Source organism: Schistocerca serialis, chromosome 12 (genome assembly GCF_023864345.2).
Source record: "Schistocerca serialis cubense isolate TAMUIC-IGC-003099 chromosome 12, iqSchSeri2.2, whole genome shotgun sequence".
Classification (NCBI taxonomy): Eukaryota; Metazoa; Arthropoda; class Insecta; order Orthoptera; family Acrididae; genus Schistocerca; species Schistocerca serialis.
In genome coordinates this window covers 38,757,813-38,769,263 of record NC_064649.1, presented here as the reverse complement: position 1 = coordinate 38,769,263, position 11,451 = coordinate 38,757,813, and the positions used below count along the sequence as shown (strand labels likewise).

The 11,451-nt window shown below is 42.8% G+C and overlaps 1 protein-coding gene across 1 annotated transcript in view; it reads right to left on the bottom strand.

The window, feature by feature from the left end:
- Nucleotides 1-1,299: 1,299 nt before the first annotated feature.
- The window catches only part of LOC126428403 (protein lifeguard 3-like), a 98,389-nt gene continuing 88,237 nt past the window's right edge, over nt 1,300-11,451 (bottom strand). Inside the window, exon 8 of the mRNA XM_050090324.1 lies at nt 1,300-1,452. Within this exon, the coding sequence (XP_049946281.1) occupies nt 1,300-1,452 (153 nt within the window). The remainder of the gene's footprint in view (nt 1,453-11,451) is intronic.

The following is an 11,451-nucleotide window of genomic DNA, read 5'->3' as shown; positions in this document are numbered from 1 at the left end:
GGAAACGATTTCAGGCAACGTTGAACTCAAGACTGGCTTCACCAACTGGTTCAATTTCCAGGCGACAGACTTCTATGCAGAGGGAACAAACAAACTGGTGGAGCGTTACAGGCAGTGTGTAGATGTGAACAGCGCTTAAGTGGAAAGTAAAGCAGATACATAGTAAAATACTGCCGTCAATAAAAACCTTTTCTCGTGAGCTTATTTTTTTTTTGGCCAAACAGACCTTAGTTTTGGAGTGCGCCTGGTATAAATGGGAGACATGCGGAAACACTGTATACGTACACAGGAGGGCTATTCGGAAAGTAACTTCCGATCGGTCGCGAAGTGGAAACCACAGTGAAAATCCGATGAAGGTTTGCACATTTGTGTTAGGTAGTGTTTTTAGTATGCATGTCGAACGTGGCACGTCGTTCTTATCGATTCTGAGCGCACAGTAAGCATGTGAAGATGCCTAGAAAATAGTGTCTCCCGCCTAGTATGAAGGCGTGGTGAGAGATTTCGCCTGATGCCAGGCAGCTCACATAACATAACTGTCATGCGGTTCCATTTTCATGACAATTTTTCGGCCGCATACTTCAGGGGCGACGAAGATGCATCTGGAGCGTTTAAGTGTTTGATCATCCACAATACGGTCCTTAATTGGCTTCCTGTGAGTTTAATCTCCGCTCACGTGAAGCGCTGGCCATGGAGACAACATTTTGGCACAGACAACGAATTGCAGACCAGCGTAGGGAAGTGGCAGAAAGCACAGGCGGCTGCCTTCTATGAAAAGAATATTGGGAAGATGGCGCAACGCTACGACAGATGTCTAAGTCGGAGCGGCGACTATTTAGAGAAATAGCTCGAAGGTGTTGCCAACTGTTGTGAATAAAACGGTTTTGATTTTCACTCACAGTGGTTTCCATTTCGCGACCGATCGGAACTTACTTTCCGAATAGCCCTCGTATATCTATACACACATACTCTCACACGTATACAACCCCCTCCCCACCCCCCTCCCCCCCCCCCCCCCCCCCCCACACACACATACACCGAGAAAGAGAGAGAGAAGGAGAGAGAGAGAGAGCACAAATACGCACACACACCCGGAAGCAGGCCTCAGTTGTCTATGAGGTCTAGATGAAATAAAAACAGAAATCATACAGTGCTATTACGAGCTTTCATATACTTCATTTATGACACTAGCCTTTTCATTTATTATTTTCCTCGGTGGCCGGCGGCCCCATATGTAGCCAGATTACACACGTTGTACTAATTGAGACGTAACAAATAAATCGGACTCAAAAGCGGGGACGATCACTCGCCGCAGCAGTAGCCGAAAAGCGTGAGCATCGCCCAGAAGATGTTGGCGATGTCGACGTACAGCATCAGCGTTGCGTACACGTACTCGTCCGGGGACAGCTCCATGTAGCGACCGCCCATGATCAGCTGCGTGTCGAACATCAGGTACTGCGGGCACACGGCAAGCTTCATTTTATTTGCTCTTCAGGATCTAATTACCAATTACTAAAGGAAAAGGTAAACAACTGACGTACACTAAAAAGAAACACAAATTGATGACATAATACGAGAACATACAAATAGAACTTAAACAAAAGAGCTCTTTAACCCTAGTGTTGCTTGATATGTGTGTCAAACGTTGAATAATACGTTGGGTTAATCTTTATATCACCAAGTGACTTATATACGCCAGTCAACGAAGATCAGAAAAGGTCGAATGTGACAAAATATTCGTGTAGCTGCAAATTATTGTGCAGTGGTTGGTGGAAGTCTCATGAACAACATAATAAAAATACTGATCAGTGCGGTGTGCTCATAGAGCGTTGGGGAAGGGGAGGGGGGGCTTTAAAGGACATTTTTTATATTTTTCTTGAATAACTGAAGCACCACTGCTTCTAGTGAAAATGTTCCCTAGAGTAAGATTAAGCTATATTAAATATTCTACAAAACAGTTCCTAAGAAAAGAATACATAGTCTGTTGTACACTGTAGTGCGCTTTATTAAAAACGTGCTATTAGCTAATTTCGGCCATGAGTCATCATCAAGCACATTTGCAATATATAATGTATTACATATAATGCACGTCACTTTCTTATGTCCCATATATATATATATATATATATATATATATATATATATATATATATATATATATATATATATATATAAAACCAGAAGTCGTACTCCATCTTAACATGCTCTAAGTATGGGTGCAGCACTCAGGGTATGTTACCATGAAGTACGGCTTCTGGTTTTATGTATGTAAGATAAAAGAATGTAATGCTCGTGAAATGTAATACATGACATAGCAAATGTGCTTGATAATGACTCACGGCCGAAGTTAACTAATAGCACGATTTTAAGATTTTAATACGGCACAATACAGCCAACAACGAAAAAAAAAACAAAAAAAACAAATCGTTTCTATTCGTATTTTCTATGACTCATTCTTTTCACGTTGCAGGGGATGAAAAATCGCAGATTGTTAAAAATAATGTTTTATTGGTACAAAATTACCTTTTATTTTTAAATGAAGTGGATTAAGAACGAATACTAACTGTACACTGAAGCGTCAAAGAAACTAATATAGGCATGCGTTTTTAAATACAGGCAGCATATGACGGCATTGCGGTCGGCAACGCCTATAAAAGACAAAAAGTGTCTGGCGCCGTTGTTAGATCGGTTACTGTTGCTACAATGGCAGGTTATCAAGATTTAAGTGATTTTCAACGTCGTGCTATACTCGGCGCACGTACGATGGGGCACATCGTCTCCGAAGTAGCGATGATGTGGGCATTTTCGCTACGACCATTTCATGAGTGTACCGTGTATATCAGGAATCCGGTACAACATCAAATCTCCGATATCACTGCCGCCGGAGAAAGATACTGTAAGAACGGGAGCAACGAAGACTGAAGATAATCGTTCAGCGTGACAGAAGAGCAACCCTTCCGCAAATTGCTGCAGATTTCAATGCTGGGCCATCAACAAGTGTCAGCGTGTGAACCATTCAGCGAAACATCTTCGATATGGCCTTGATGACAGCAAGACAGAAAGCTTTAGGCCTCACGTGTGTTCGCCACCACCGACATTGGACTGTTGATGACTGGAAACATGCTGCGTGGTCTCGTTTCGAATTGTATCGAGCGGATGGACGTGTGTGGGTGTGGAGACAACCTCATGAATCCATGAACCCTGCATGTCAGTAGGGCACTGTTCAAGCTGGTGGAGGCTCTGAAATGATGTGGGGCGTGTGCAGTTGGAATAATGTGGGACCCCTGATATGTCTAGATACGACTCTGCCAGGTGACACGTACGCAAGCATCCTGTCTGATCACCCGCATCCATTCATGGCCACTGTGCGTTCCGACGGCCTTGTGCAATTCCAGGAGGACAAGGTGACACCCCACACGTCCAGAATTGCCACAGAGTGGCTCCAGGAACGCTGGCCACCAAACTCCCCTTACATGAACATTATTGAGCGTATCCAGGATGCCTTGCAACGTTCTTTTCAGAAGAGACCTCCACCCCCTCGTACTCTTACGGATTTATGGACAACCCTACAGGATTAATGGTATCAGTTCCCTCCAGCACTACTTGAGACGGTAGTTGCGTCAATGCCACGTCGTGTTGCGGCACTTCTGCGTGCTCGCTGGGGCACTATACGATATAACAGGTGTACCAGTTTCTTTGGCTCTCCAGTGCGACAGAACTGTATTAGTGTTAAATTGTGTTCCAAAGTGTTATGGGCTGGAGGGCTAGTAGAAGGAGGAGGGGAAGGTCGAGGGTAGACGCATGAGGGAGGGTAGGTCGCCGGATTATGTTCCTGCTGGCGTCTTATACAACGCCGTCAGCGACGTCCACAAGGCACTTCTCACCGTTCTGTGTGCGACCCCACAAGTAGGGAGTGCTACCCTGCGGTGGCTGCTTCGTCTCTTGGACTGGTGTACCTTTTGCTCCATGTTAACGTGACTGCGCTCTGGCCTTAGAATCTGGCTGCCATACTGGATCTTGGACTTCAACGTCTCCCAGGCTTAGTATGTCAACTGACTTGTGATTTCCGCCGGAATTCCACATTCCACTTGTACTTCCTGGACATTGGTATAACCACCATAAATTTATATAATTTTCAGAAAGTGTTCGCCTACTACTTGTAGACAGAATTATTTGTATCAGTGTTGTATTAATAAACTGTGCAACTGTGATATGTTTATTGTTATTTCTGGTTATAACAAGAAAGTATTTTAAAAAGTTATACCGGTCCTTGTAGAGCTCGCCTTTTGAATCACTGGAGACGCAGCATGCAGACATGACCGAGGGGTGTCTATATTCCACAAACTGTGATCACACTACATGGAATACGGATATGAGTTACTGACACTACTAACGCAATAAAAGCATGTGAACGTATTCTACGCAAATCTCTGCACATTATTCTACACTGCGGGAGAGAAATGGTCTCTTAATCATCTTGTGCGACTGTTGTAGCGTTCTTCTGGGAAAGGCAAGTTTCTCTACCACGAGCGCTCCTCGCTATTCAGTTTACAGATGGTTCTCTGAGATGAATAGACACAATAGCTTCTTCACTCGTCTCGTCTCTGTATAGCGCTGATATTTTCAGTTGATGAAATGTGTACTTCAATGTGGTTGTTAACTGAGTTTTTGTGTAAAATACGTTTCTATAAACAATAGCTGCGATGTGCTTGCTGAACGAGGTGGCGCAGTGGTTAGCACACTGGACTCACATTCGGGAGGAAGACGGTTCAATCCCGCGTCCGGGCATCCTGATTTAGGTTTCCCTTGATTTCCCTAAATCGCTCCAGGCAAATGCCGGGATGGTTCGTTTGAAAGGGCACGACCGACTTCCTTCCCCGTGCTTCCCTAATCCAATGAGACCGATGACCTTGCTGTTTGGTCTCTTCCCCCAAACAATCCAAGCCAATCCGATGTGCTTAATTTGAGAGTGTGATGTTGTCAGTTGATGAGAAAGGGATCGGATTGCTAAATGTGGCACCTTCTTGCTGTCTATCGTTGACACGTATTGTAAAGCTGTGTAATTGTACTGATGTTACTTGGTGGCGAATTAATGAACGACCAAGAAGTTACTTCACTTCTATCATCATTAATTGAGCTACTGGTTGACAGCATAAATCACTTCCATTCGGGAATTGCTGGTACTTGTAGAGTGGGCTGCACTAGTAGAGACACCTACACGTTGCAAGGTGGGTGTTAATCCCTCTGACGGAGTGGGCCTGATCATGTACAAATTTACAACAGTAATCTGGTATAATTTACTGTTTGACTTGTGTTGAAATGCCTGAAGATCCATAATACATAAGTGACCTAATTCTCCTATAGAGGCAGACAGTTTAAGTCTGTAGTCAGATGTTGGGAGAATTGAGGCTAGGGTGATGCATTTGATACCCTCAAGCAGTGAAAAGTATTTAAGCCACTGACAAGGGACACAATGAAGTCGACATCTTCAACTATACGGGGTGACAATTATTGAACTAAATGAAATAAAATCGTCATAACTTGTGAAAGGTTTGCGTTAGGACGTTCTAACTGTACGGTTGGCTGCGGCGCATGAAGGAAAGTAGTATGCATGCATGGTTTGGTTTAGCGACGGAGCCTACTTTCGTTTGGATGGGTTCATCAATAAGCAAAACTAGCGCATTTGGGGGACCGAGAATCCGCATTTCGCGATCGAGAAGTCTCTTCGCCCTCAACAGGTGACTGTGTGGTGTGCAGTGTCCAGTCACGGAATAATCGGTGCGAAATTCCTCGATGGCACGGTGACTACCGAACGGTACGTGAAGGTTTTGGAAGACGATTTCATCCCCTTTATCCAAAGTGGCCCTGATTTCGACAAGATGTGGTTCATGCAAGACGGAGCTCGACCCTAACGAAGCAGGAGAGCTATGTTCTGGAGGAGCACTTTGGGGACCTCATTCTGGCTCTGGGGCACCCAGAGGCCACTGGTACGGGCCTCGATTGGCCGCCATATTCTCCGGGTCTGAACACATGCGACTCCTTTTTGTGGGGCTATATTAAAGACAAGGTGTACAGCAATAATCCCAAGACCATTGGTGAGCTGAAAACAGCCATCCAGGAAGTCATCGACAGCATCGATGTTCCGATACTTCAGCGGGTCATGCAGAATTTCGCTATTCGCGTGCAGCACATCATCGCCAAGGATGGCAGGAAAATAGAATATGTCATAACCTAAATCGGAATATCTTAGTGACGTTTCATGTTGAATAAGGCGTGTGCACGCCGTAGCTTGTACCTAGTATGCGTATTTTTTTCATATAGTTCAATAATTCAACAATTGTCACCGCGTATATTAACAACATGTTACGCTTGGGACAGGCTCTCAGTGAGTCAGCCAGTTGACAGATCCAGCTGCTCAGCTTTATTACTTAACAGCGCACTTAACAACTGCAAATAAGAATAACTTCTCATTTAACGTTCTGAAAATAACTCTACTATATAAACACGAGCTCAGAGAAGTAATTTTGTCTACTCACGTGAGAGAACTGGATACCAAATGCTGGGGAGTGTAGTCTATCTGTAAACTGAAAAGCGAGCAGCGCTTGTGGTGGGGGAAAGTTGCCTTTCCTGGATGAATGCTGCAGTTGCCGTACAGGGTGACTAAGGATCGACTTCTTTCTAGCTGTGTAAAACAGTGTGCAGAGATTAACGTAGGTTGTGCCCGTATGCGCTCCTTGCTTTGGTATTATTAATGAGTCATACCTGTAATCGATGTAGTGTCAAGGTACTTTGTGGTGAATAAACACCCCCGAGCAGGTACGCACAATTTGTCGCCGGTGATTCAGAAGGGAAGCTGCATAGTGTCGGTAGTGGTTTATGAAGCACCCTCTAGTTGCTTCCTGTGATGTAATGAGGCAAATAGTGGGGAGTCACGTGCTCTCTCTTCCGTCTGCAGACCTATGAATGAGGGGAGTACGTGACCACAATCCAGTGATTTTTCTTTCCTCATGCTTCTAACTTCCACCCCTCCCCCGCCTCCTTTCCACATTGTTGCAACCCCAGAACACTTCTTATCCCATAATACGTTTCTACTTCACTTATTTGTGGAATGTACGTATAATATTTGTTATTAACCCGCTTCATTTATGGAAAAACAACTTAATATTCTTGAGACATTACTTTTAAGTATCTAGGATTTTTCAATCCCCTGCAACGCAGAAATTTTTGTCCTAGAGAAAAAAAAATCGATAGCACCTTATATGTAATAAATTTAATGTGGTTTACTTTTGTAATGGGAAACAGCGCTTTTTCAGTTTTTCAAGAAAAACATAAAGAAGTGACCTTTACACGGCCGCCGTTCACACCCCTTCAGACAGGTTCGTTAATACGTTCTTCACGACACTTGCTACTACCACTCTACAAAAATTTGCGATTATACGAATTTTTCCCTTATCTTGTTTTGTTTACTGGACTGTAACACGACTCGTGTGTCACGGTTCACGTTCCTTATCTGACGGCTTCCACGGCCAATAAAAATTTTACTTTCAATATCTCGTGTAATTATCGACCGAATTTAAAAATTTAAACTGCTATCATAATCCACTCATTAAGAGGACCATCTCACGTCAAACGTTTAAGGCAGTAGGACAAGTGTTACATTTAAAAGCTGAGTATATATCTTGAGACAGGGTGACTAACGGAGCGTGAGTAGCCAGACTATATTCATCCACTATCTTCCAATGAACTTTAAACATAATGTCAAACCTTTTCCTCGCTGATGCAACCCCCCCCCCCCACCTCCCACACACATACACACAAAATGATGAAGGAGAAAGTTTATCGTTTACTACATTTTCGCTGTTCTTGTAGTAAAACTTCAACATCGGGCACGAAGTTTTAATTTATTACTTCTGTACTACTAACTCTATTCGCATCATATATTGCATATGGTATCCACATAGACTATAGACCCTGCCATAGCCTCTATCTGCAAAATTGTATCACTGTATGACACGTATTGGAGGAGATATGACGTGATAAATATTGAGATACTTGGAAAACTGACTTTTGCTCAAAACACAGCGAGAATTTCCCGTACTATACTCACCCAGAATTTGATAATGAGAGCACTTGGCGACTTCCAGAAAACTTTAAACATAATTTCAGATCTTTTATAAACTTCTTCTCGCTTACATGCTCTACGTCAAATATTTAACGCGTTCAAAAACAAAAGAATTGCTTACATATCTATTTTCGGACTGTACCAACAGGGGTACCACAGGGAAGTGTTCTAGGACCGCACTTATTTCTAATTTAGGTAAATAATATCAAAATTCCAATCACTGGTACTAATATAACCCTGTTTGCTGATGATACAAATGTTGTAACTGATGTAAACCAAGCATTGCCAACATTTGCAACAAGAGTTCTGAAATATTTACAAAACTGGTTTGAAATGAACAAGTTAACTTTAAATATTTCAAAAACTAATTATATCCATTACAGGAAAACAAAGCCAGAAAATGATCTAGACCTCAGAATACAAAATGCAGAAGTTAAGAGAGTAGGTGTCACAAAATTTTTAGGTGTCCACGTACATGAAAATTTAGACTGATATGTTCACATCCACTATCTCGCTAACAAGTTAAGTTCTGCTTGTTTTGTACTAAGTGAAATGCGTAATGTGTCTAGTCACCACTGAATCGGAACTATCTACTTTTCTCACTTTATTACTGCTATTACCTATGGCCTCGCTTTTTGGTGTCACAATACAGCAAATCTAAAACCAATCTTGAACTACAAAAACGAGCTGTAAGAGTAATTACCAACAGTTCCAGGCTAACACCCTCCAAGCAGCTGTTTAAAACAGCCAAATATTCTGCCTTTACCATGCCTCCACATACAAAATAGTGTACTAACATAAAAAGATGCACTGAATATTCCAAAACCAGCTCATATCTGCATTCATCTAATACAAGAATGTGCAGTGATATACACGTAAAAAGAGTAAACAAGGCTACTGCATAAAAACTAACGTTCAAGGTACAACGTTGTATAACAAACTTCCAGAGCATATAAAAAAGTGAAAAAATTGTCTACATTTAAGGGAACTTTATTCAAGTTTCTAAAGAGCAACTGCTGTTGCAGTGTAAACGAATACGTTCAGCAATGTAGTAGCAAATAATTATATTCATGTACTATTTAGATACTATATGCCATAGTCAATGTCAATAGTATTTTCAGTGAAATGTTTGTTATTAGCCGAATTAGTATTTTGAACCGAAGTGTTACAGCTAAAATGTGTTTTTATTTAAATCTTTACTAACTGATCCATGGAAAAAATCTTTTATGTAATTAATCAAAGTTGTGTGTACATTTTCTAATGTAAGAATGTTTTGGGTGTTGTGTACCCTTGTATTTGTAGGATACTGTACATACATGGTGAGTCGCTAATTATTGCCACCTAGAATAACTCCCAAAGTATGATAGCAGCTGAAAAGTTTGTGGGACAGAAGTTGCGTGGGACAACTGGGACCATAATACGCCGTTGGTTTTTTGTTGCTAGGTGGGGTCGCTTCAGAGACATTAAGGTCAACATCGTTTTTTTTTTAAATGAGATGCTATAGTTTGGTACTTATTTTCTGATAGCGGCTATGGAGACGAATCCAATGATGTGTAAAAGTAACGTCTTTGAAGGTCAACGAAGGTAACAAAGATGGCATGAACGTCCATTTACAGGTGTTCGAAGTGATGACCATTGGTATCAATGCAGTGCTGCAATCTTCTTATAATCGATAGAGTGGTATTCCTTATCACATCGGCACTTATCGAAGCACATACTCTGCAAATTCTCTTTCGCAATCTTCAGACATTGTTTATAAAGACGTTCCAACTTCTCCCGCGTAACTGAGATGCGTTCCAGCCATAAACATGTGGAGTTAGTCAACTTATAATTTAACAGGTAGAAGCTACCACTACCGGCTTCTTCTGTAGTTATTAAGACTAGTGCTGATCTACTCTTACTGATAATTATAGTAATTATTTCCAGATTATTTTATATACACGGTCCAGTCACCATTGCTTATGTTCGACGTCAACCTACAATTACTTCTAACAGATGATACGTGACAGCACTAGCAGTGGAGGGTATAAAACGCGCTTTGAGGGATACAGGAAACAGTGAAGTCGTTATCGTAGTGTGAAAACGGGGTGATTTATCAGTCGTCCAGAACGGCTTGATCACTGGCTTTCGGATCAAGGGCGGAAACGCTTCCGAAATGGCTATGTTTGTGAGCCGCTGCTCAAAGTACACTACTGGCCATTAAAATTGCTACACCAAGAAGAAATGCAGATGATAAACGGGTATTCATTGGACAAATATATTATACTAGAAGTGATTACATTTTCATGCAATTTGGGTGCATAGATCCTGAGAAATCAGTACCCAGAACAACCACCTCTGGCCGTAATAACGATCTTGATACGCCTGGCCATTGAGTCAAACAGAGCTCGGATGGCGTGTACAGGTACAGCTGCCCATGCAGCTTCAAGACGATACCACAGTTCATCAAGAGTAGTGACTGGCTTATTGTGACGAGCCAGTTGCTCGGCCACCATTGACGAGACGTTTTCAATTGGTGAGAGATCTGGAGAATGTGCTGGCCAGGGCAGCAATCGAACATTTTCTTTATCCAGAAAGGCCCGTACAGGACCTGCAACATGCGGGCGTGCATTATCCTGCTGAAATGTAGGATTTCGCAGGAATCGAATGAAGGGCAGAGCCAAGGGTCGTAAGACAGCTGAAATGTAACGTCCACTGTTCAAAGTGCCGTCAATGCGAACAAGAGGTGACCGAGACGTGTAACCAATGGCACCCCATACCATCACGCCGGGTGATACGCCAGTATGGCGATGACGAATACACGCTTCCAATGTGCGTTCACCGCGATGTCGCCAAACACGGATGCGACCATCATGATGTTGTAAACAGAACCTGGATTCATCCGAAAAAATGACGTTTTGCCATTCGTGCACCCAGGTTCGTCGTTGAGTACACCATCGCAGGCGCTCCTGTCTGTGATGCAGCCTCAAAGGTAACCGCAGTCATGGTCTCCGAGCTGATAGTCCATGCTGCTGCAAACGTCGTCGAACTGTTCGTGCAGATCGTTGTTGTCTTGCAAACGTCCCCATCTGTTGACTCAGGGATCGAGACGTGGCTGCACGATCCGTTACAGGCATGCGGATAAGATGCCTGTCATCTCGACTGACAGTGATACGAGGCCGTTGGGTTCCAGCACGGCGTTCCGTATTACCCTCCTGAACCCACCGATTTCATATTTCCATATTCTGCTAACAGTCATTGGATCTCGACCAACGCGAGCAGCAATGTCGCGATACGATAAACCGCTATGGCGATAGGCTACAATCCGACCTTTATCAAAGTCGGAAACGTGA